Here is a 27,762-nt window from a genome sequence, read left to right as displayed (position 1 = left end):
AGTTATAAGCTTCTCTTTTTCTCAAGGATTTCTCAACTTTGTTAATATCCACGAGGGAAAAAAAATCCCAAACTTGTCCTTGGTTGTAAATTTTCTTGGAGATCTTCTTTCAATTGTGTTGGGAGGCTTCTATTTAAACCATCATAACAAAATTGGTGTCAGGTTTATATTCCAAAATTATAGCTGACTCCTCTGTATCGTCAATTACTTGTAAAATTGCCTCAGTGGTTTGCTAACTTTCTACATGTATTTGCATCTCTGAAGTAGTTTGAGTAGCCTTTTTGTCATCCTTGGAGCATAGCTGTTCTACAAACTGATGAATTTTATTTAAAGATTTTTCAAATAAATCTCTAATAATTTGCTCTTTGATCTTCTTAACTTCTTAACGCCCTCTTTGGTCAAAGAGTAGCTTTTTTTATAAGTCACTTAAAAATTGCTGACCAATCAGGAATCATAAAAATCAGAAAGTTTAAGTTCTAGTTTTAGCCACCCACCGCAAAGAAGACCAAACTACAAATTACTAAAAATAATAAACTAGAGCCACAACTTTCTTCCCTTATATTACTCCATCAATTTTTTAAAAAAGATAGTCCGTACTTCCTTATTTTAGCTTGCCTTAGCAGTTTTTTTCCTGTTATTTAGCAAGAAGAAATTCTAAAAATGGTGCAGATCTTCAAAAAGGAATATAGGCTGTAGCTAAAGAGAGTCTCTTTTAGCTTAATAAATATTAATAGTCCTTAAAATGATTAAGAAATGAAGGGCACAACTTACTGTCCATTTGAAAAATAAATTCCAAAATGGCTGCATTCGTGGTTGCATTCTTCAACCACGAACTAATTGTAGGCCCCTCCCCCCCATCCGCTTTTAGCACACGAACTTGCAGACCTTTTGCTGTATTGGAGGATCTTGTGGGATGATTCTAGGACTTTCCCTAACCCACGAGAGTCATATAAACTAAAGGAATGATGATTCCTTCTGTTGATAGTTGGAGAAGCTATATTCCAGTGAAAAAACGTTCAGGGATCCCTCCCTGAGCGTGTAGTCAGTTGGCCAACTTTTCACCGGATGTCAGAAGTGTAGTTTTTCATTCTATTTTATCAGGGGTGAAATCCAACAGGTTCTGACAGGTTCTGGAGAACTGGTAGCGGAAATTTTGAGTAGTTCGGAGAACCAGCAAATTCCACCTCTGGCTGGCCCCAGAGTGGGGTGGAAATGGAGATTTTGCAATATCCTTCTCCCAGGAGTGAGGAGGGAATGGGGATTTTGCAGTATCCTTCCCCTGCCATGCCCACCAAGCCACACCATGCTGACCAAGCCATGCCCACAGAACCGGTAGTAAAAAAAATTGGATTTCACCACTGTATTTTATCCTTATCTCATCTCATGTTCCTAAATCCAAAAAGATATTTTTTAAGTTGCGTAGCTCATCTAATTCTACAAGATTTCTTCAGATAAACATTTTAAAATGTCTTTTCCAGTTGAAATAAAGGAGAAAAATCAGTTTCCACTCATCTTTACTTCATGGTACCTACTAAATTAAATAATTTAAATCATTCTGAAATCAATGTCCCCATACTTTTAGAAAAGTCAGGTACAATCCATTTGTTATTGTTTCCAAATCTATAGTATATCATATTCTTGCACTAAGAATTAGTCATTGGATTATCTAGAATAACTTTGCAATGTGAATAATACTGAGGTTATGTTTGTTGTATAATGCAGAACCATGAATTCAAAATAGCTCTGAACTTGGCTTCAATTTGCTCAAGAATAGAAGTACCGTGTTTCTCCGAAAATAAGACCCTGTCTTATATTTTTTGAACCCTGAAATAAGCATTTGGCCTTATTGCCATGCGCTTAAAAGCCCGATTGGGCTTATTATCAGGGGATGTCTTATTTTGGGGAAAACAGGGCATTAAAAGATAAATGTCTGTAATGGTTAAAGTTTCTTTTTCTTACACAGTTTCTTAATAGTCAAAATGTAGTTTAACAAGGGTAATAAATTTAACATTAAAACATCCTAAGATATCACAGTTTGGGAAAACCTTTTGATGAATGTAGCCAAACAGAATAATATTTTTTTAAAAAAACAGTATACTTCAAAATAATAATGAATTCTGACAAGATTACTAATATATGACAAAAACAATAGGCTGTATTGAGATTCCTATATAACTATATCCCAACTGTTGAGCCTGTTTCAATAGTTTTTCCCTTAATGGAGATATATTATAACATAGATCTGTGATGGCAAACCTGTGGCATGCAGAACCCTCTCTGTGGGCATGTAAGCCATCGCCCCAGCTCCATTCTGCCGTGCATGTGTGTGTGTCTTCCACCAGCAAGCTGGTTTTCAGGTCTCTGCCACACATGGGGGGGAGGAGGGAGATGCACATGCATGCATGGGGTCATGGACACATGCATGCGGGTCACATATGCATGCACATGGGGGTCCTGAACACATTGCATTATGGGTGTTTGCGTGCACGTGTGCACGCTTTCGGCACCAAGTGCTGAAAAGGTTAGCCACCACTGACATAGATGGTTTACAAAAGAGGAAACAATCAAATTGTCCTTAGTTGGAATTAACAGCTTGTAAGCTATATACTTACAAGCTGTTAATTCCAAATAAGGACAATATAACTAAGGACAAGCTATATACTGAGGGACTCGGTGGCTCAGGGGCTAAGACAGCTGAGCTTGTTGATCGAAAGGTCGACAGTTCGGTGGTTCGAATCCCTAGTGCTGCCTGTGTTACAGGGTGAGCTCCTGTTACTAGTCCCAGCTTCTGCCAACCTAGCAGTTTCAAAAGCATGTAAAAATGCAAGCAGAAAAAATAGGGACCACCTTTGGTGGGAAGGTAACAGCGTTCTGTGTGCCTTTGGTGTTGAGTCATGCCAGCCACATGACCACGGAGACGTCTTCAGACAGCGCTGGCTCTTCGGCTTTGAAACGGAGATGAGCACCGCCCCCTAGAGTCGGCAATGACTAGCACGTATGTGCGAGGGGAACCTTTACCTTACTTTAAGCTAGATACTATATAACACAAGGAATTTTACAGTCGGAGATTCAAATTTGAAATATGGACAAATTTCCTGACTCCAAGCCATTAAGCAATGACACAGTTTGCCTTTTGGATTGTAGGTGCTCCATCAGTGGAAGTAGACAAGAAAATAATGGATAGACATTTATCCAGGATAGTGTGAGATCCTTGCATTCAGTAGGAGATTGGACGGTAAGACTGCCAAAGGACCCTACCAACTCTCTTATTTTATGAAAGAACTGAAAAAAATAAATATCTATATAAATATTCCTTGAATGTGATACACATCTTTGAATTGTACACTGTTTGTTTCACTGTCCTTAAGACATCATGAACTTACATTTTATCAAGCTACTATTATCAAGTTTTTCCCGCCTTCCATAGAAATGAGTTGAGCATCAGCAATTGAATCTAACCCATTGATACAATTAAACTGTGACCAGATTAGGTCGAACATTTTAATTAAACACCACTGAGGAATTATTATTTCTTAGAAGATTGAATTAATGAATTCAGTCATTTTGCTGGGATGTTTTAGCTCTGTATTTTGAGCAGGAGATAGCATCCCTCAGTGAACACTGCACTAAATAAGAAACATTTGTTTCACTAAGTTTTGTTCATTAACATAAAGTTTCTGTGTCATATTTTTGAATAGCTTGTATAGTTTGAAAACCTATACAACTAAATTTCTCCTAAGTTATATAATTTTTTAAAAAAACCACTGCTTGAAAAACCCATTGCAAAAAAATATGAAAATGAATACTCAAGTGATTATAATTAATTGCTAAATCTGAGGGAGCTGCGCCTTTTCATCTGGTTATTTAAATATATAATGAGTAGCGGACCAATTTAACACATATTCCATGTACTTATGCAAAATATAACACAATCTAGATACATACAGTAAGCCATATCAGCGCACACCTAATTGTAAGAAATCATGGTGTTTAATATTTTTTTTTTTTATTCAAAAAGTTTTACAAAAATTTTTTCCCCCCTTTCCCCCCAACCCCTTTCCCTCACAAACCCCCTCCCCCTCCCCCCCTGGCTTCCCGGAACAAACACAAGGTATAGTTAAAAATAAAACAAACATATGCTAAAAAAAAAATTTTTTTTCCCAAAACTATTATACCAATTCTCCCTCTCTAGCTCTGACTTCCTCCTTACATAACCAAATCCTTCAAAAAATTAACAATAAACTATAATAAAAATATATAAATCAGTAGAACAATTAATCCCTAAAATATTTAAAACCAGCTAAAACATAAAAATCCAATCCAGTTCAGAGAATATCTCCCTTATAGCTTCTATAACCATATAACCATATAATTCTTTCGGGGACACAAATATTTTTGTCTATTAATATTTTAAAAAAACCTTGTTTCAAAAATAATACTATTGTCTCTTGCCATTTTTTTTGGTGCATTAATCTCTGTCTTTCCTTCGTTGCTCCTTTTAAAAAGTCAATCACAATATTTCCTAGTAATTCCTTATGTCCAGAAATCCAAAAATTACTGCCGTATATTCCATCAGTCCAAAAAGAGAACTCTTGGGAAACATTAAGCTTGTGAGTCTTTTCCATTTGAGGGACAATCTCCTGTAGCACAAATTCAGGCAGCTCATCCAAACTATTTAAAGAAAACTTCTTTAGATCACCTTGTTTCTTCACGATCAAATCTTCATATTTATCCACTTTTATTTGTATATCCTCCATTCCATTTTCCGAATAATTGCACTGGTTAATTTGCTCCAAACTCTCATCCAAAACGTCCCCATTTTTATCAATTTGTATTTTGAATAATTAAATACATTCTTTCTGTGTAGTCCTGTATAACGTCCCGACCCCATTCTTCTGAAAGAACCTCCATAACAAAATTCCTGCTGAGAATCCCTTGTAACGTACTTAAACAGCGTAATATAATCCAACAGTCCACAGTCAAACACAATAAGATAAAATCTCCATTCAGTTTCGATTCAACAGCAAAGCTCCCTTTGATGTATCGCTCTGCTTTTCAGTTTCTCTAAAACGAAACTGAAGGGGAGAAGTCAGAAAATCAAAAATACTTGCAAACCAATAATTGCTCCTCACATTCGTTCCGCCTGCTTTTCGTATCCACAAAAAAAATCAATTGCTAGCAGAAGTGGACATCTTCCTCTTTTCCTGCTTTTTCAGGAGCGCAGAGAATACTGGAGGTGGGGGAGGGGTAAAGAAGGGGATTCACCGTTCAGGACTTTGTATTACAAAAACAAAGCCCCTAGGGGAATCTACCCAATTCCTCCCCCTTGCTCTGTCTCTCTCTTTCAACCAGAGAGAGAAATGAAGCCGGGATCAGTTGTTAAATCCGGCTTTTACGGTATTCAATGCGGAGTGCCATAAATTGGCACCCAGCGAGAAAGATGGCGCCACCCAGAAGCCCCTAAATCATGGTGTTTAATGAATAAGAGTCTGTTTAGAATAAGTCAATAAATCATAGAATAAGAATGCATGATTTTAGTTTATATTTATTCCCTGAGAATATTAACAGCAAAGATCTTCAATGTTTTTAACTTTGAAGTAATGAGATGAACGTCTCAAAGTTGTAACCTTGAAACATTGAATATGAAATAGAAACTCTTATTCTTTGGCATCTAGGGGATAACATCTGAACAATATAATGGGTTAATTCATAGGATTATTATTATATTATATTATATTATATTATCATTACATTGTGCAATTGACTCATTCTTGTTTTAAACAGTTATGTTTCAATGTTAAATTTAGCAGTCTTGATTCTGAGAGATATTTTAAAAGACAATTTGGGGCTGTATACTTTAGTCCTTGTTGCTAAGCGTCTGTTTTAAGGTTAATATTTTTACTTCGGCTTTTAAATTTGTTGTAAATTACCAAGAACTGTTCTGAATTGATTGGATAGATCCACATTATGTCCTGGAATTATCTGCCTGACTATCTGTCTGTCTGTTTGTTTATTCATTTTCTACGTTGCCCATTTCCCCTACCAGATGTCCGTAATGAAGGCAGATCATATCCATAGCTATATAAAAGTACTAATTGTACTAATGTACTAATTTAGGAATATTCCTAAATTGAATTAATTTACTTACCATTTTTCAATCTTGTTAGAAGGTTTTTAATGCTTAAGATACATAGATTTTGGGGCAAAACAAGAGGTAAGGGGAAATATCAGAATCTGTTTTCCATTTTCTGTTATGTAAACACAGAGAATATCCTTCTGTTTCAAGATATAAAATTAGGTGATCTTCTGTTCTGTCTATTTAATTAGCACTTACAAATCTTGGATTAAAGGAATAACATTGCTCTAACAACAAAAAGCTGTAAGAAAATCATGGCCAAGCTTAATACATTACATGCCTTTCTAACATAATTTTAGGAAATGACCCAATGCATAATAAGCAAACCAAAGTAATGGTCTCATTTCTGTCTAAACAACAGCATCGCTCTGTGTTCCGTAACAATTTGCAAATAGATGAAAATCTTCCTTTTCCTCTGTCCCTAATTCCAGACCTTGGTTTGATGCAATAAAAATAAAAATACCTTCTTACCCATCTCCAAGATCACCTTCCGCTTCTAAGTTCTTTCATTAATGAATTAATCAAGCATGAATAGTTTTTCCCTATACTAACTGCTAGTTAATTAACAACTAATTATTAATCTTATTTACACTGATAGTTCAGTGACTTAGCTTCAGGGCAAGAATTTAGGTTTAACAATAGCAAGAATTTAATGGCAAGATTGGGAACAAAAATGTTGCATTGGGACCATAAATTGGTTCAGTTCTGTAGACATGTGCAATGAAAGCTGCCTCAGTCCTTTAAAGTTGATTTAAAGGGCTAAAGAACCAGCTGCAAATCAAAAACTTTTGACTAGAATCTTTTGGCATTACAGTCATTTATATTTGAATTTGTGAGGTTCCACAGTTATGCAGATGGGTATGCCATTGTACAATAACAATATATATTTTGGTATTCTAGAGCTTACATTTTCAATTTCTAGTATTTCTTGAAAGTAAATATATATCATTCTCTTTTAACAGAGATCTGGAGATAAAGTAATTATTTAATTGTGCAGGACTGAGCTAGATTTTAAATTTTGGGTTTTAAATTGGGTTTTATTTCTATTTTAATTGGACGGGCTTTAGAATAAGTTTTTAAATGTTTTATATTGTATTTATATTCTATTTATCTGTTTTTAGTGCCTGTAAACCGCCCTGAGTCCCTCGGGAGATAGGGCGGTATATAAATATGATTAAATAAATAAATAAATAAATAAATTTTGGTTCCCATCGGCAATATACATACATACCCTGTACATGTTACATTTATATTTGAATTTGTGAGGTTCCACAGTTATGCAGATGGGTATGCCATTGTACAATAACAATATATATTTTGGTATTCTAGAGCTTACATTTTCAATTTCTAGTATTTCTTGAAAGTAAATATATATCATTCTCTTTTAACAGAGATCTGGAGATAAAGTAATTATTTAATTACGTTATCTCAGAAGAATGTATTATTTGAGTCAGGATTATAGCTCAGGTAAGACTTCTTGTTTCAAACTTCAGTCACCGATGAACTAATGTGCCTAAGTACACATTTAGATCACTTCAATCTCAAAATGCTAAGTTCTTTGAAACAGAATATACTTACATGGTATACCGAGAATTGACAAGGAGCAGCATTATTAATGGAATTAATAATCAATTGTATGCATTTTGGTGTGGGATGGAAAACTGGCAGCTGTGTAAATAATATGGACAAATATCATTTTGGTTCCCATCGGCAATATACATACATACATACATACATACATACATACATACATACATACATACATACATACCCTGTACATGTTACATTTACATTTTTACTAGCAAAATCATGTTCTATGTTGAAATAATTATATTGTTTATCTACTGTAAGCTATCTTTTAGTTTCTTCATGCTCCTTAATTTCTTATTTCAGCAAATTTAGCTATAAAATCATAGAAGTTTAAAAAGGTTAGCTGTTAAGGAATTGCAGAAATATGGTAGCCAAAAATCAGCTAATACCTTTTCAGATTAATAGTTATAATTTCCCTGTAGAGAAGAGGCAATTGAAACTTCAACTCACGTCCTGTCATATCACGGGTGTCAAACTTGAAGCGTCACATTGCCATCAATGTGATATATTGTGACCTTTTCCCTCTTTGCAGAGCTGGGGTGGGTGTGGCCTGTGTCTGAAGCATCCGGCCAACAGACCACCAGTTTGACATCCCTGTGTAATACTGTATCTTCTATAAGGACTCATGGACCCGCCTTATAATACCTCTCCTAATAAAATACCCAGGAAATATTGATCTCTTCTATGTACAATTGCTGTTATCAGATCGATACGAAGTATGTTATTTGAATGTGGTATAATTCTCTTACACTGTATACAAAATCAGTAGCCTACTGATAACCCACCACTAATCATAATATATTATTTTATATTATATCTGTTTTTTATTATTGTTTTTAATGCTTTTATTTGTAATGCTGACCTGTGACTGTAATAAAAATTGATTGGTGTAATTATAATGCTAAATTATGATTTATAATAAAGAGATAAGGTGGCTCAGTGCCTTAAAGATGCTGGATTTGTCGGCTGGAGAAGGTCAGCTCTCTGTATTCCAGCAGTTTGAGCCCTAGCACCACTTGCTGGAATGAGCTCCCACCACTCAGATCAGCTTCTGCCAGCCTAGCAGTTTGAAAGGATGCATGTAAGTAGGTGCCACTTTGGTGGGACTAATAGTGGAAGCAAGAAACCAACAAAAACTGAACTGCCCCAAAGGTGAGGTGAAAACTGGTGAAGAAAAAGGCTCTGATGACGCCCACAGAATGTCGTTAGATACTCTGTATGTTTGAGCACCCTTCTGGTGCACCTTGGATAGCATGCAAATGTGAACTGAACAAACTAGCAATCTTAGGCAGCCAAACTTCTATTCTACAATAACATTGTAGACTTCTGGCTTTCATGTATCAACGCCATAAACTAAGTAAATAAATAACTATAAAATTAATGAATTTTATAAAATGGTGCAGGTTTTCATGAACTCTAACTCACTACAGTTTATAAAAACTTATGCCTTTTAATGAATATGTTAGCCAGAACGGATGCTACCAGCTTCTCATGAGGAGTCCCAAATGTTTCGCTTCTCAGTCAAGAAGCTTCTTCAGCTCTGACTGGATGGTGGTGAATGGAAGGACCATCCAGTCAGAGCTGAAGAAACTTTCTGGATGAGAAGTAAAACGTCTTCAAAAATAAAAACCAGAAAATCCAGTTGCCTCTTGAAAAAAGCACCTTTGGGACAATTATGACCTGGATGAATGACAATCTCCACAGACATCCTCATGAAGAGCTGATTTTAATAGGTTCAATGGCTTTAAACCTCATAAAATGATGAAATAATGATATAACAATTAAATAGTTATGGAGGGTTGATATACAACATTCTGGAGATGAAATTATTTCTTCTTGTAACTTCAATAGAAGAAAAAGTGTCTACTTTTGTATGTTCTAAGTTAAATTCACTAAACGTAAGTTACTGATGAAAACAGACATATATTTTCATACATATACAAATGATCAAAGTGAAGCTGTTCTATCTCCTAGATGCAAGCATTACCACACAAATCAATTCTTTCATACAATTTTCAGTCAGATGTCTTGCAACCAGACACTCCCCTACAACTAATATTTGGAAACAAACTGCATCCAACCCAGACAATTCTCACGTATCTGTACATCACCAAAACATTTTGACAGAACGGGTAGTTTAGCCAGCTATCTTTTAATCCAAAAATAAAAAATGACAGCAGGGTCTTACTTCAATGAGAGGTATAAAAACGTTCGCAGTTCAACTATTGTTTATGAGAATGAAAACCTGACATTGGATGGAATTATTTCCAATTCTCTTCCATGTTACATATAAAATAATGAGCATGAACATGGTTTTATTAATTCTTTAGAATCATGTGTAAAATTATTTTTTTTAAAATGTAGATATATCGAAGTTGTGTACATTTTTAAAATCACAGTGTCCATAGCATTTATAAGAAATTAACATTTGCTCTGAAGACGAGCACACATAAATAACCAATTAAATTCAATCTTGAATAATGGCATTTCAGTGTTGGGCCATATGGTTGCAGAGATGAGAAGTAAAGCTAATTTCCTTCAGACTCTACCTTCACTATTGGCATCTCCATTCCTTGAACTTTTTCTGTTCCAGATAGTCATTATAAGAGACGCTATTGCTATATTTTTAAGAACAGGTGTCTGGATTTTCCTTGTCTTTCTCCTCTATTTTTTTTTTTGGCTCATGTAAGTCACAGTTATAATAAAGGCAGAATGCACCAATTACTATTGCAAACAGGAGGAAGAGCTGTTAAACCGAAATCCACTCGAGGGTCCTATAATTTCGTAAATGCCAAACTTAAAGACTCGAAAACTATCCCACCCCTTAAAGGGTCTAATGGGGAAGGCTGTAATGATGAAGCGTTAAGGCCAACCTCTTCAACATGTTCTTCAGATCAGTCTTTGTCAACAGCAATGGCTGCTGCTCCACATTTCTTAGTCGTACCACAACTAATTGCAACGATCTGCTACATATTGATTTTACAGAAGATAACATTGAAACGGCACTATGCAACCTAAAGCCATCTCTATCTATTGGCCCTGATGGATTATGTGCCTACTTCTTGAAAAAAGCTTTCCTCTGCCGTAGCCGAACCTCTAAGGACAGTTAAGCACGGATGTATTTTTACCATTCCTATGTAAAATGTTGTAGAGAGCTTTTTCAGCTCTACAGAAGGGCTACAAAACTTAATCACAATATTTTAAAATATATCATGCCTTTTGCAATGACATTTATAACCAGATGTTTTATTTTTATTTTTATAATAACACTAAACTATAAAAATTAAGGTAACTGTATTTCAGATATAAGCTTCATCAAATAGATAAGCCTATTTCACTTCCTGCCACACTGTTGTTGTTGGTTTTTCAATCCCACATTTCTTTCATATAGTTTATAATGACGATTTGCAAATTTGATCATCCTTATCAACAAATAAACCAAATGCAATGGGTGGTTTGTCATTACCAACTTTTATTTACACAGTACAAACCTCTCCCTAGTCCCAACTGACTCAAACAATGTTGGTTATTTGTTAAAAAAAAAATACATTACAAAATAATAACAGTCTGTTCTTCATGAGTACACTCCAATATGGAAAAAGCAGTGAACAAACTTCCTCCCTTCCTAACCACAGGATTCCAGTTCAATCACATGAAAAAGTAAGTTCTTCTGTAGAATCACTCTGTGAACGTGGGGATGGCTTTTCACCAATGTAGCTAGAAAAGGAGAAGAACTGCTCCTAAATTCTGAATGGACCATGCAAAGTTCATTCCTGGATACTTTTATTATGTTTAATTTGCCTGTCATAAATAATAGGCAAAGTACAAGGAAATGGTTTAATAAACTGGAGTTTCGATTTGTCTTCACATAATTGAGATACTAGGAGGTTCTTTGACTAGTTTTACGGAAAGATGTGCCGTGGAAATCATTTGGACCAGAAATACAGGCAATTAGAATCAAAGAATGTACATGCCAAATAGATTTCTCAGTTTGATATGTTGTTCTGTTTTTGAGATGCTAAATGCTAAATTTTGTAAGTTACTTAAACTGAATAACCGTCTGATTAACAGACACATTCATGTTGCAAATGGTACAAAGACAGTTAAATGACTGTCAGTTCTATCATTCAGAACATGATTTGTACTATCTACCTTTGATACTATGACATTTATTTCCCCAAAATGTCTTTCTTGATCTAATACTTATTCGTGTGCATTCCCTTTTTATATTTATATTTGTTTTTATATTGTCTATCAGATGGCACTCCCAGCAATTTGCAATAAAAAATAAAAATATCAAAACCATCATGAAAGCTTGCTAAACATTTAATTAAATATGTCAACAATTAAAAAAGCAGAAACCAGCAGAACAAATTTGTCTTTGCTAAATGTCGAGAGTTTTGAGAAACAGTCTTATTGGAATGAATTTTTTTTTTGATCTCCAGTTACTAATAAAAAAATAAACTGATAATAAATAGTGTCAAATAAATCACTGGTGCTAGTTTAAGAAACAATTCACTTTACAGAGAAGACAGCCTCTAGACACAATCGTTGAGCAACTGTTTATGTAAATTTGGTGTTATTTTAATTTTCTGTAATTTTGAGCTGTCGTCCTGATTACCAGCACTTATAGTATCAAATAAAGAAATTTCTTCACCATGCATAATAAGTCAGATTGCAATCAAGACTATCTAAATAAAAGAATTATGGCTATGATTGTATTATAGCATTAATGATATTAATGATATTTTATTCTGAAGCAGCTTAATCTTTTACATCTTTTTGTTGTTTTTTTCACACCCATGGATCACTTTTTCTACCCAAAGGATTGCAAGAAGCAAGAAAACTCACCGTGGTTGTCTTTATTCTCCCACCGGGTTGTGTACAGGTCCAGCCTGATCTATTGATTAGCAAATCACAGCCTTCTCCTTCTAAACATGGAAGCATTTCACACCATTGTTTTGTTTTAATAATGCGTGCTGTTCAGAAGGAAAGAGAAGAAGAAAAAGAGAGAGAAAGAAAATCAGTTTGCATTTCATACATTTTTTTTCTCTCCAGTGTACATTTTGATGACGACTCAGTAATTGGATGTGTGATTCTTTGCCCTCCCTCTTCTTCACTATCATGTCTCTAGAGAGAAAGACAAAACATACTTAGACACTGTAGCCAAATGATAATCTCTGGCTAATGTTAATTATAATATTGAAATTGTGCATTATTTATTTATTAAATTTTTATACCGCCCTTCTCCCAAGGGACTCAGGGCAGTTTACAGCCAAAATAAAAACGACAATATACACATAAAACCATGAATTAAAAAACTTATTACACAAAATGGCCGAATTAAACCATTTAGAATAAAACCCCATAAATTATAAAATATTAAAACATTAAAATCCTATTAAAATCCTATGCCAGTCCTGCGCGAACAAACAAATAGGTCTTCAGCTCGCGGCGGAAAGTCCGAGGGTCCGGCAGTTGCCGAAGTCCAGAGAGATTATTTGATTTATGAATTATGATTTGCAGTTGTTGTTGTTTTTCAGTAAGTCATACAACACTGAGGTTGGAAGCCAGACAAGCATCAAGTAACTCAAACACAGACATTTCTAATCTCCTCTTGTCCAGAGATGGATAGGCAAGAAATACATTGTCAGGGTAATGATGATTTAAAGCTGACCAGCCCTTTAAGACTGAGGATGAATCAGCAGGGTTATTGCCCTTTAAGAAGCTGCCTATATAAGGGAGACCATTAGAGGATGTCTCTCTGTCTGTCTGTCTGTTTGCCTGTCTCTCCTCGTGTATCACTTTCCTTGTGGGATGTATCTGCATTGTAGTTCTCCATGTAGAGTTGAAGAAGACTGATTGCCTGGCTTTGCTTAGCACGTGTATCTACCGTATTTTTCGGAGTATAAGATGCACCTTTCCCCCCCCAAAAGGAGGTGAAAATTTAGGTGCGTCTTCTACACCAAATGCAGCCCCGCCCACCCACTGGCCCCCACCCTTTGGCCTCTGCCTCCCAGCAATTTACCTCCTTGCAGCAACCAGCAAGAAGAAACAGCCCATTTCAGCTTCAGCACAGCCTAATTAGCACAAGTTGATTGTCAGGGCCTCCTGACTCTCAGCTGTTTTGCGGGGGCCTCTGCTGCTTGCTGCAAGGAGGTAAATTGCTGGGAGCAGATTTTTTTTTCTTGTGCTAATCAAGCTATGCTGAAAATGAAAATGAAAGTAAAGCAGGCTATTTGCTGTTTGCTGCAACGAGGCTGCATTGCTGGGAGGCAGAAGCAGAGGCAGATTTCTTTTTCTTGTTTTCCTCACCAAAAAAGGTAGGTGCATCTTATAGTCTAGAGCGTCTTATACCCCCCAAAATATAGTATATATACTGTATATAACTTTTATTTATTTTATTTATTTATTTATTTATTATTTAGATTTTGGATAAACCATTGTCTGTAAGACAAACCTCTGTGTACTGTATTTTGCTTCTGGGTTGTCTCAAAATAGTAGTCACGCTGTAAGCACTCTGACATACATGAGTTCCAGATGATGCATGGAAAGTGCTCTTTATGACTATTCTTTTAAGTAGGAGGAAAAAAATTAAGAATACTCAATGCCAATCTTTGGAATAAGATCATAGGAATCTTGTGATCATACAATCAGATCCCTCTGCCTTGTGTACAAGTGTTGTTATATACAACAACTGCCATCCTGACTATTTTGACATACACACAAACACATTTGATGCTGCTGGATAAGCAGTTATGCTGGGAGATGACATATATAAATGTTGATGCTTTACCTTAATGCAAAGATAAGAAACTTATATGCGCCAGTAATAAAGAGCTTTAGCAATTTGATTTTTTTCAGGTATATTCAAAACATTAGGGGACTGGAGGCTAGAACATATGAAGAACGGTTACAGGAACTGGGTATGTCTAGTTTAATAAAATGAAGGACTAGGGGAGACATGATAGCTGTGTTCCAATATCTCAGGGATTGCCACAAAGAAGAGGGAGTCGGGCTGTTCTCCAAAGCACCTGAGGGTAGAACAAGAAGCAATGGGTGGAAACTGATCAAGGAAAGAAGCAACTTAGAACTAAGGAGAAATTTCCTGACAGTTAGAACAATTAATAAGTGGAACGACTTGCCTGCAGAAGTTGTGAATGCTCCAACACTGGAAATTTTTAAGAAAATGTTGGATAACCATCTGTCTGAGATGGTGTAGGGTTTCCTGCCTGGGCAGGGGATTGGACTAGAAGGCCTCCAAGGTCCCTTCCAATTCTGTTGTTATTATAATATTATTATTATTATCTTCAGCAAACCAAAAGACCTAGCAACCTTGGGTGGTGGTGGGGGACAGGAGTCATCTACAACATACAGTGTAGGAACTGCAACAACCACTGTGTAGAACAAACTGGCAGAAGACTGGCAGAACGCATCCATGAACACCAACTGGTAGTCAGACGACATGATGGAAATTCTTTAATTTCACTACATATAGACAGATTTAACCATAGTTTCAATTGGGAAAATGTGACCATCCTAGACCAAACCAAGTCCAAAAATGCCAGGGAATTTCTAGAAGCCTGGCACTCTGAAAAAATCAGCCATCGAGAGACACATAGACATTAACGACATCTACAGACTATGCAAAAGCGATAATCAACCAGCCCCAAAGAGGAAAAGACTCCAGCGCTTATCCACCAGTAATAAGCACTCAGATCAGTGGTAAAATCTGAAATGCTTTAGTACCTGTTTGCTGGTTGCGCATGCGTGCACACATGTGCAGTCCGTACCATGCACCAAACACAAGGTAATAAAAAAAGATTTTTAAAAAAGTAAAAAAAGCAAAGTAAAAAAAAAAGGCTCTGATGATCACTTGGTTCAGTTGTGATTCTCAGAGCCTTTTTTTTTTACCTTTTAAAAGCATTTTTTTACAACCTATTCAGCCGAATGGGTTGTAAAAAATGCTTTTAAAAGTTAAAAAAAAAAAGCTCTGACGATCAGGCAGCTCAGCTGGGATCGTCAGAGCCTTTTTTTTTTTTTTTACTTTTAAAAGCATTTTTTAAAAAAAGAATTGGCAAGCGGGGAAGCGGGAGACTGTACATTGGGTGGACATGGGTGGGTGGTGGTGGTAGGGATTTTTGCTACCGGTTCTTTGAACCACCCGCCACCATCGATCCGGTCCGAACCGGGAGCATTTCACCCCTGACTCAGATCAGCATAGATTAACTTCAAGGTTAACTTCAGACCAACAATGAAATAAGCAATACTCCAATAAAGAAACTGCCAAGGAGCCATGAGTAAACAGACCAACTAGAGAATCTCTAAGACCGCCCCCACCCACACAGACAAGCAAGATACCAGAATACAAACTGACAGCAAATAGCACAGTCCTTACTAGCACTGATGATATTATCTAGTTTGGGTAATGAAACGCCTGCAAGAAAACAAGCAAGCTCAGAGAGCATCAAGGACCCCTCATTGCAGGTATATATTTGATTCCTATATGCATTAATCTTTTATTTTCAATAGATAAAACTGGATTTCGCTCTCTATCCTGATCTTTTATAAACTACAGAATATATTGCTTTCCTTCTTCTTCTTTTTTAAATAATTCCTCTTTTCCTGCTCTTTCCATTGAGTTTGTTTAAATTACTATTATCGCTGCATGGGACCTGTATCACTGCAAGAGAAGGACTGTAACTGAGTAGACTGTAATTGAAAATATTAACACAGTCATATGATTGAGGCTTAACAGCAGGGCTTCCCTCTCAAATCTGTTTTCAAGAGTATAGATTTCAGAGGACCTGTTGGATTGTAACAAGAGAATAAGTATATGGTAACCTATGTTAAATTATCATAACTCCTGAAGCTTTCAAAACAGGAAGACACATTGTTTTCAATGAGAGCAAAAGTTGTACAATCTAATAATAATAAAACAAACAAGAGCAGCAACAAGAGAAAATGTACCCAGCAGGTTTTTAGGTTCTTTTTTTTTTTTGACTAAGAAACAAAATGTTAATTTTTTGTTTTTTTGTTCTGACATTATTTATTTTATTTTATTTATTTATTTATTTTGTCAAACACAACAATATATATAAGTATAAGCATGAAATAACCACACAAATTGAATACAACCAAAGGGAACATTAGGACAGGAACGGTAGACACGCTTATGCATGCTCCTTACAGACCTCTTAGGAATGGGGTGAGGTCAATAGTAGACAGTCTTTGGTTAAAGTTTTGGGGATTTTGGAATGAGACTACAGAGTCAGGTAGTGCATTCCAGGCATTAACAACTCTGTTACTGAAGTCATATTTTCTACAATCAAGATTGGAGCGGTTCACTTTGAGTTTAAATCTATTGTGTGCTTGTGTATTGTTGTGGTTGAACCTGAAGTAGTCTTCAACAGGAAGGACATTGGAGCAGATATTTTTATGAGTTATACTCAGGTCATGCTGCAGGTGGCGGAGTTCTAAATTTTCTAAATCCAGAATTTCAAGTCTGGTGGCATAAAAGTATTTTGTTGTGATCAGAGGAGTGGAGGACTCTTGTATATAGGAGATTATCTGCAGTATAGCAAATTGTAACGGGTCTAACTTAAAAAGGCTTGGGGTTATAGTACTATGAAAGAGACAGATATTTCAAGGAAGTCTCATGAGTTCAAAAAGTCTTAGCTATTAAAAGCAGTTATTTGAAGTTCAGATAATCCAAAAGTCAAATTAGAAATCTAAGTCATTTTAAAACACTGTTAAAACTAAAAATGGCTTTCAAAATGCAATCAGGATTACAAACCCATAGTGGTGATTTTATTTCAGTAAGTTCACTTTACTTCTCTTATGTACAATGTGTTGTTTCAAATAACAGAAGAATAAAATAATAAAATATCAGAGTTGGAAGGAACCTTGGAGGCCTTCTAGTCCAACCCCAGTGGACTAGATGGATCTTTCAGTGACGGAGGATCCACAACTTCTGGAGGCAAGTTGTTACACTGATTAATTGACTGTTAATTTCCAGTCCACTGACTGGAAATGTCTCCTTAATTCTAAATTTGATCTCTCTTTGATAAGCTTCCATCTGTTACTTCTTATCCTGCCCTCAGCTACTTTGAAGAACAGATTGACCCCTTCTTCTCTGCGATAAGTCTCTCAAATATTTTTTTTAAATTTACATTTATATCCCGCCCTTCTCCGAAGACTCAGGGCAGCTTACAGTGTGTAAGGCAATAGTCTCATTCTATTTGTATATTTACAAAGTCAACTTATTGCCCCCCCAACAATCTGGGTCCTCATTTTACCTACCTTATAAAGGATGGAAGGCTGAGTCAACCTTGGGCCTGGTGGGACTAGAACCTGCAGTAATTGCAGGCAGCTGTGTTTTAATAACAGGCTATCTTACAGCCTGAGCCACTCAAGATTGCTTTCGTAACACCCCTAGTCTTTCTCTTTGTTAGACTGGGTATACCCAGTTCTCTTAACTATTCTGCATATGCTTTAGTGTCCAGTCTTTAGAAAACAATGGACTCATATTTCAGTAATACTTCCCCCAGATAATCTTATTTTAAATAACAGTGTTAATTCAGATGGATGGAGCTAGATGGAAGTAGAGTGTTAGCATGAAACTCATTCACATGGCCAGGATTCTCCAGGAAGAAAAAGAAAACATATTAAAAACCTTGTCATGAGATCAATAGGGGTTAAATCCCAGTTAAGTGGATATAGATTTGCTGAGTAAATCAGAAGAATGCACTCTTCTGATTTACAATACAAATCTTGCCAATACTTGTTTTCTAATATATGCCTAGCTTCTGCTTAAGACTTCTAAAAATATTATGCTCCAATGTTCCCATTGGGATTCAATTTTTTTTACTACTGGTTCTGTAGGCATGGCTCTGTGGGCGTGGTATGGCTTGGTGGGTGTGGCTTTGTGGGCATGGCAGGGGAAGGATGCTATAAAATCTCCATTCTCTCCCCACTCCAGGGAAAGTTACTGCAAAATCCCCATTTCCTCCCGATCAGCTAGGACTCAAGAGTCAGAGGATAGGGGCGTGGCTAGTCAGAGGTGGTATTTACCAGTTCTCCAAACTACTCAAAATTTCCACTACCGGTTCTCCAGAATTGGTCAGAACCTGCTGAATATCACCTCTGGTATGTATTTGTCTGTGTGTATTAATATAAGTACATGCATATATACTGACAGTGCATCCTTCCAATTTTTGCAGTGAGATTATAAATTTATTTATTTATTTTATTATTTTTATTTATTTTATTTGTCACAACAATATATATAAGCATCACACAAAAGATTATATAGTACATAAACATACATATGAGGAAATATAAGGAGGTATAAGCATATATATATATATATATATATATATATATATATATATATATATATATATATATATATATATATATATATATATATATATATATATATGAAGAAAAAAGAAAAATAATAGGACAGGAACAGTAGGCACGTTTGTGCTCTTATGCACACCCCTTATGGTCCTCTTAGGAATGGGGTGAGGTCAATAGTAGAAAGTTTTTGGTTAAAGCTTTTGGGATTATGGGACGAGACCACAGAGTCAGGTAAAGTGTTCCAAGCACTGATGATTCTGTTACAGAAGTTGTATTTTCTGCAATCTAGATTAAAACGGTTAACATTAAGTTTAAATCTATTGGTTGCTCTTGTATTATTGCAATTAAAGCTGAAGTAGTCTTTAACAGGAAGGACATTACAGTAGATGATTCTATGAGTTAAACTTAGGTCTTATCAAAGGTGACGGAGTTCTAGGTTTTCTAAGCCTAGGATTTCAAGTTTGGTGGGATAAGGTTTTCAGAGGAGTGAAGAACTCTTCTTGTAAAGTATTTCTGGACATGTTCAATTGTATTGATGTCAGAAATGTGGTGAGGGTTCCAGACAGGTGAGCTGTATTCTAGAATTGGCCTAGCAAATGTTTTATATGCTCTGGTTAGTAGTGTAGTGTTTTTGGAAAAGAAGCTACGCAAGATTAGGTTTACAACTCTTAGAGCCTTTTTTGCTATGTAGTTGCAGTGGGCTTTGGCACTTAAATCATTTGATATGAAAACTCCAAGGTCTTTAACAGGGTGGGGGTCATCTGTAAGGTAATGTCCATCAAGCATGTACTTAGTGTTTGGGTTCTTTTTTCCAATATGTAAGACTGAGCATTTGCTGGTTGAGATTTGGAGTTGCCAAAATGCATCTGTGCAAAATTCCTGAATGAGGAATAATTACCATTCTACCACTTTGCTCTGAAGTACCAATTCAATCAAACATCAAGTGACCATCTAGCTAGGTGACAAATGTCGAGTGAATGGGATTTTGAAACTGTACAGCCCCAAAACTGTAGAAATTCTAGTTTTCAGAATTTCCAAATGTGGTCCCTATTTTTTCTACAAATAAGTGACAGATAGCTTCAGGGTACTTAGTTTTTGCTGTCTAACAAGGGATGTTAATTGAATGCTTGCCTCTAGAGAAAAATCTTTGTCAGGACTCACTGTGCTCTGTTTCTATCTCCTGCTGTTCCGCTCTGCTGTATTCAATTAGTGTATTGGAAGCAAAGTAAAATTTAAAGTGATCTCTGGCATGCCAGCAGAAATCACTACAGAGACCAGGTTTTTAGGACATTTCACTTTGTCGCCAGTATGCGGAACATGTCAAGAGTTAATGGGAGCAGGAAGAAATAAACAGTGGAGGTATTATGCGAGTTTAGGAGGACATAAACGGCAAAGGGCAAACTATAGAAACACAAATGAAAGCTAAGATAGTATTGTAAAAAAATAATTCTTTTCCGTATGTATGCATGTGTGTATATATGTATGCACACATACACACAGTATATACAGTGGTGGGATTCAATTTTTTTTACTATTGGTTCTATGGGTGTGGCTTGATGGGTGGGGCTTAGTAAGCGGGGTAGGAGAAGGATACTGTAAAATCTCCATTCTCACCCCACTCCAGGGAAAGGATATTGCAAAATCTTCATTCCCACCCCACTTCTGGGGCCAGCCAGAGGTGGTATTTTCCAGTTCTCCGTACTACTCAAAATTTCCACTACTGGTTCTCCAGAACCTGTCAGAACCTGCTGAATAGCACCCCTGAGTATATACATACAGTACATATACATATACACACACACACATCTACAGTAGTTTAATATTCAGTTCTATCAATTTTTATTTTTAAAGAGAAAAAAACCATCTCTATTATCTTTGGCAACCTTTCTGAATAAACATGGTCCCAACTTTCTCTAATAAATATGGTGCTAATAAAACTACCACTAATAAGTTTTCTGTGGTGCAGCTTTCTTAATACAGGTATATATTGTGTGGTATAAAATTCATGAATCAAGAACAAGGGATTCCGAGGAGGTCCATGAATTACCGCCATCTCCATAACAACAGTATCCTGACCGATGGATTCTGAGCAGCCTTGCTTTAAAAACAGAAACCAAGGGTAGGGTGTTTTTTTATCCCCCTTAGAGCTCAACTTCTAACTTTGATTCTTACAACACTGTTTATGTCACAGCACAATCTAGAGGAGCACAGTTCAATGATAAAATAAGCTACACATAGAGATTCAGCCACCTTGTACTAGTGAACAAAGGTTCTGTTGTTCTTCCAACATATTTGTCACTGGCATTTGGGAAGGAAATGGATAGAAATCTTGATCAGTTAGTAGTATGTTCAAAACTGGCAGTCAGTTATTTACCATTCTCCTTCCACTATTTGCTAACCTTCAGGAATAGCTTCAATTGCCTGCATTTGGAACTCATCCTGTCATGACAGCTCTGGCTGTTATTTCGTTAAGCCTTCAGTTCTACTTATTCTTTGTCTTCAACAGCCTTCCATTTGTTCTTGTACTCTCGGTGGACATTCAGCAAATGGGGCTTTTGACATCCCCTTCAATTGCTGGTGTTCTTACTTACCAATCAAGCAAGCAACAATCAGGTTATGTATTGTATTTCCAACTCGTCTGTTTCACAAAAGAAATTAAGATAAAAGTCCTAAGCAGTTTTAAGGCACTTAATGGAGCAGACACCAAACTGGCTTAATTTTGAGAAAGTTACTCTAAATATCCTTTAAATCATGTGCCACGGGGTATTAGTTTTTTCTTACTTATTTTGCTTCATGTAATTTTATTTTCCATGTTATTTGCCACCTATATCCATCAGAATTAGGATACATTATAAATGTTAAATAAATGAGTCTCTTAAGAAAAAAATATATACCGGTAACTGGATTTTTCCCCCCTCAGCTTGGTTTGATAAAAAGATAGTAGTCATACTGAATAAATAATAGTATGTTACAATATGTTGATCAGCAATGTTTGCTTCCATTGAAAGACCAGCTCAGATGAGTACCAAAGTTGGAGGATAGTGTTAAATTGGGGAGTACTTCCCTATCTTGGTAGGTAAACTATGTGAGGGAAATCTGGCTTTCATAAACTTGTTTATTTATCAAATGGCACAGAAATAACACTTCCATTCTCGATGTATGGTCAATTCCGTTTCCCCACAACTACTAAGTATTAAGAAGGTCTCATTTCCTAAGCATGAAAGCGAAACTATATCACTTTCTAAACAGGAATGTGTTTCTGTATGGATTCAAAGCCAAAAAGTGCATAGGAGCAAGTATGGACATACCTACTACACCTTTGTCCAGAATGATATAGGGCAGGGGTCTGCAATCTTAAGCACTCAAAGAGCCATTTGGACCCGGTTCCCACAGAAAAGAAAACACCGGGAGCCACAAAATCTGGGTGGGCATGGCCAACTTGACGTCACTCACTCCCACCCAGTCACATAACCTCCTCCAGCCACGCCGACCCAGGTTTTTGGCTCCCAGTGTTTTCTAAGGGAAACAGGTATCTCTCTCTGTGTGCGTCTCTCTCACTCTCTTTATTCCTCGCATCTGTCTTTCTCTCTCTCCCTCCCCCTCCCTCTCTCACCTTTCTCCCTCTCTCTCATTTCTTTCTCTCTCTCTCTTTCTCCCTGTCTCATTTCTTTCTCCCTATCACAGTGGTTCTCAACCTTTATAGTGCTGCGACCCCTTTAATACAATTCCCCATGATGTGGTGACGCCTTTAATACAATTCCCCACGATGTGGCGACCCCCAACCGTAAAATTATTTTCGTTTTGAATTTATCGCGCCTGAAGCCATATTGGCTAGCGATCTGAACTGCTTGCGATTGCCTTGAGGATGGAGGCATTAAAGCGGAGACTCCTCCCCTATTAAGTTTATTGCGCCTGAAGCCAAGCTAGTGATTGGGAGTGATTGCAGCTGGCTTGAGAGGGAGACATCAGAGCAAAGATTTCTCTCTTTTTAAATTGATCACGCCTGAAGCTGAATTTGGCTAGCAACTTGAAGAGCCTGCAGCTGGCTTGTGAAGTCAACCATTGGAGTGTGATTCTTCAACTCACAAGTATACTTCCCATATTTCTGATGGTCTTAGGCGACCCCTGGCAAATCGTCATTAGACCCCCAAAGGGGTCCCGACCCACAGGTTGAGAACCGCTGCCCTATCATGTCTCTCATCTCTCTCTCCCTCTCTCCCTCCTTCTCTCATCTCTCTTTCTCCCTCTCTCTTTTTCCTTCTTTCTCCCTCTCTCATCTCTCTCTCTCAGATTTCTCTTTCTCCCTCTTTCTCCCTTTCGCTTTCATTTGTTTCCCAATCTTTTCCCCCCTCATTCTCTCCCTCTACCATTTTCTCATATCTTTCTCTTTTTCTCCCCTTTCCTCTCTCTGATCTCTTTCTCACGTGCATGTATGCACCCGCATAAGCAGGATAACCTCCTGGGCCAGGATCACGGCAGTGGGGACAGCAACTCCTCCTCTTGCTGCTGCCACCGCGCAGTGAGGTGAGTAGCTGGAGCTCTTCCCTCCCTGCATCCAGCGGTGGCTGCTCCTCCCCATTCCCTTCTTTCCTGGATCGACACAAAGGGTACCGTGGCTGGTGCTGAGCTGCCTGCGGAATCGCAAAAAGCAGCCTGTCACAGGCAGTGCAAAGAAAATGCTTGGGCGCTTCAGCCACACAGCTCTATAGCAGGGGTGAAATCTAAAAAATTTCCCTACCGGTTCTGTGGGCATGGCTTAATTGGTGGGCATGGCTTGGTGGTCAGATGACTGGGTGGGCATAGACAATAACAATAAATAATAAAAATAATAAACAAAGTATAAGAAACAATTAGAGGTATCAAAAACCAACTTTCACACTTTACACACACACAACACAACACAACACAACAGACTCACACACAATGTAAAAGCAGCTGCACTTCACACAGCCACAAAAAGCTCAAAAACCAACTTTCACACTTTACACACACCCAACTCACACATACACACACACACACACACAAAATGCCACATACAGCTTTCTGAGATTTTGTGTGTTTGTGTAGTTAGAGTGAAACACTACAGAAACACACCAAATCTCAGAAAGCTGCACAAATATTTTATTTTATTATTTTATTTTATTTTATTTTATTTTATTTTATTTTATTTTATTTTATTTTATTTTATTTTATTTTATTTTATTTTATTTTATTTTATTTATTTTATTTTATTTTATTTTATTTTTTTATTTTATTTTATTTTATTTTGGACTTCAAATCCCAGAGTTCCTCAGCCAGCAAAGCAGGAAGTCAAAGCAACCTTTTTTTTCTTCTTCAGTAGCTGAAGAAAGCATGGCATTGCCAGCCCGAAAGGGCAGTAATTATAGGTAAGTGAGGAGGTGGAATTGGCTGGGCATGGGTGGGGGCTCTTGTAAGTGGGGGCTGTTAAAAAGTGAGTTTAAAAGCCTGTGAGGATCAGGAAACTCCTCTGGGATCGCCAGAGGAGACTTTTAAAACCTCAGGTTTTTTTCTTTTTTTTCCCCCTTCGGCTGAAGAGGGTTTTTTTAAAAAAACTTTTAAAGGGTTTTGACGATCTCTGCTCAACCCCGCGATCATCAGAGGTTTTTTTTTTTACTTTTAAAGGCATGTTTCGGCTGAAGAAAAACTTTTAAAAGTAAAAAAAAAACCCTCTGCTGAAGGTGCGTTTCAGCAGAGGCAGGGGGGGCGGGGCCAGGGATTTTTGCTACCGGTCCTCCGAACCAGCAGCTGCCATCGCTACCTAATCGGGCGAGCCGGTGCGAACCGTGAGCATTTCACCCCTGCTCTGTAGACAGGCTTGCACCTTCTTGGGGCGGAGAGCAGGTCATGTCACCGGGTCGGTAGGGAGCTGCAGGAGACTCTGGGGCCGCAGGTTGCCGAAACCCAGTGTAGGGTTTCCTCCCTGAGCAAGGGGTAGGACCAGAAGACCTCCAAGATCCTTTCCAACCCTATTATTCTGTGTTTAACCTTTCAGCTAAGCTCTTAAAAAGACCACATAATCCCAGGGAAAAAAGATATTTGAGTTAAGGAGGCACTGAGAGAGTATAGTTAGCTGCTTTGAAGACGATATACTGTGCTATCAGTACCCTCTTAATGCAAACATATACTTTCTTAGGATACTGAAAGAGCCCAGAGAAAGAGGCCCTTTCTTGAAAGAGGTGCTGTTGGTTGCCCATTCTGCGGCAATACTATATGCTAAACACTCAAACATGAATATTTTAAAGTGAAATACAATATCTATTTAATAAAACTGGCTACTGAATCATAATTTAGTGATACATATGAATGTAAACTATTTTTTTCTTAACAGTGTTTCTCCTCATAATTCTATTTTTTATTTTATCCATAATTCTATTTTAACACAATTCTAAATTGTAATTAAACTTCATATGTTAATCCACAAATAATCTTTATGAACTCCTGAATACATAAATGTGTATCTCTTAATTAACCAAGATTTACTTACTTGCAAACAAAAACAAAAAGTCACAGCCCATTTGTTCATGCTGGGCAGCTGATTGCTATGTTATACAAAGCTATATTTTATGTGAATTCATATTTTAATGCCTGCCTTAATTATATTATATGCTCAATAGTCAGCACTGAACTGCAATTCCTATTTTTAATTCCTATTTTTAACAAAATAAATTCGGAGTTCTATTTAAACAACATATGTTAATCTACAAACAATCTTTATGAATTCCTGAATACATAAATATGTATCTTTTATTTAACCTAGATTTACTCACTTGCAAACAAAACAACAACAACTCACAACCGATTTGTTTACGATGGGCAGCTGATCGTTATATTATACAAAGCCATATTTTATATGAATTCATATTTAAATGTCTGCTTTAATAATAAGAGCTCTGCGCATGCGCAAGATGGCAGCTTAGCCGGAGATCGGAGAAGACGAGGACTATGTGAGGAGGGGGATGGCGATGCCCAGGCGGCCTGCCGAGCAGTTTGCGCCCCCCGGTTAGCCGTACCATCTTCTGAGCAGCCGTGAGGGGGGTCTCGGGACCCCCTCGGACTCACGGCTGCCGAGACCGAGACTGGGGAAGGGCGAGCTGCGAACGGTGGCCATTTTACCACTCGGCCGGGCAGGAGCCGAAGATGGAAACAACTGGGCGATGGAGGAAAGGACGCCGGGACCCAGGTGGCTTGCCGAGCGGCTTTCGCCCCCCGGTCAGGTATATTCATCTTTCGGGCAGCCGGGGGAGAGGTCTGTGGGCCTCTCTGGACTCCCGGCTGCCGGGAACGAGACCGGGGATGGGCGAGCTGCGGATGGCTGCCACTGGACTACGGACGAGGCCGCGGCTTTTATTTGGTCGTTGGGAAGCCGCGGCTGGTTCTCTCCCCGTTTCTTAGACATCTGGCGTCTTCGGATTATTTCGGGTTATTTTGGGGCTTACCAGCTCTTCTTTGTTTCCCCTGGTCTTCCTTGGATTTGGTGGATGGGCCTGGGGCGAAGGGCTGTGAAGGATCCCCCTTGTGGCCCCTGCTGGAGGTGTCCTGGCCTAGTTTGGCCTGGTCTGGCCTAGCCAGGCCTGCTTCTTCCCGGATTAGGAAGTTACATTGCCATCTGTAACATTGTCATCTGCATTGTCATCTTGCACTTTGTATGGCCGGCCGGAGTTTCTGGGCTATGGCCATTTTTTGGAATTTTCCGGGAAGATGATTGGAGACTGACTGGTGTATCGGGACTTTACTCTGAAACATCTGCTGTGGAAACATCTACTTTGGAAATATCTGTGACGCCATGGACGGGGGAGATGACCACCTCTATTAGGTTATGGATTTCAGGACTGAGCTTGGTGCAGAGTAGCAATAACTTTTTACCATCGGACTACATCTGCTTATTGTACCATCTTGTATCAGCTTTAAGCCAGCCACCATCTGAAGATATTCTGGAAGATGGGTATCCACTAGGATTTGGCATTACATCTTGCCACCCCAGACATTATACTACTACCTCTCGTCTTCTTCTTTCTCCTGTTTATGCTCTTAAATTATTTATGCGATATTCTGCTTTAGAACTCTTGCGCCTGCGAGGTGCCCCCGCCTCGCAGGAATGGCCCGCCGCATTATCAAGGGCCGGCCTCAATGACGGGTCTTGGGACCCACAGAGGTGGCATGCGAAAAAAAAGAGCCTTTGGGGTTTTTTAGATAGGGCTTTTTTAAGGGGTGGGAGGGTTAGGGCGGGCATTGGGGGTAGCCCGTCGGGTGGGGAGCCAGTCCTTGCGCGTGCTCGTGACGGTCCTTTAATGGGTTCGGAGGTTAGGGGGGGAGACTGCGTTCCTGCTGGTGAGGGTGGTCTGATTTGCATGGTAAGTGGGAGGGGCAGATATGGCGGAAGGGGGGGATCATATCGCTCTGGGGGGGCGCGCGTTCGATGTCTGCAGGCGATCGCGCGCCCCGATCCCCCGTCCTTTTCCCGTTCCCCGGATGGTCAAGACCCTCAGAGCCTGGGCCTCCGGCTCATGTTATGCAACGCACGGTCCGTAGTCAATAAGGCCCCCCTAATACACGACCTTATTCAGGGGGGCGCTGCGGACCTTATAGGCGTTACGGAAACCTGGCTGGGCACGGAAGGGGGCGTGCCCCTTGTTGAGATGTGCCCGCCGGGT

At 38.1% G+C, this 27,762-nt stretch overlaps 1 protein-coding gene across 3 annotated transcripts in view; it reads right to left on the bottom strand.

Moving 5' to 3' along the window:
* The window catches only part of TAFA5 (TAFA chemokine like family member 5), a 416,270-nt gene that overhangs the window by 72,538 nt on the left and 315,970 nt on the right, over positions 1-27,762 (bottom strand). For all 3 annotated transcript variants that reach the window (XM_058190810.1, XM_058190809.1, XM_058190811.1), the window contains one exon: positions 12,578-12,705. In XM_058190810.1, coding sequence (XP_058046793.1) covers positions 12,578-12,705 — 128 coding nt within the window. The remainder of the gene's footprint in view (positions 1-12,577; positions 12,706-27,762) is intronic.

Source organism: Ahaetulla prasina, chromosome 7 (assembly GCF_028640845.1).
Source record: "Ahaetulla prasina isolate Xishuangbanna chromosome 7, ASM2864084v1, whole genome shotgun sequence".
In the NCBI taxonomy this organism is placed as follows: domain Eukaryota; kingdom Metazoa; phylum Chordata; class Lepidosauria; order Squamata; family Colubridae; genus Ahaetulla; species Ahaetulla prasina.
The sequence above is the reverse complement of the archived record's forward strand: the minus strand, read 5'-3'. Positions and strand labels throughout refer to the sequence as shown.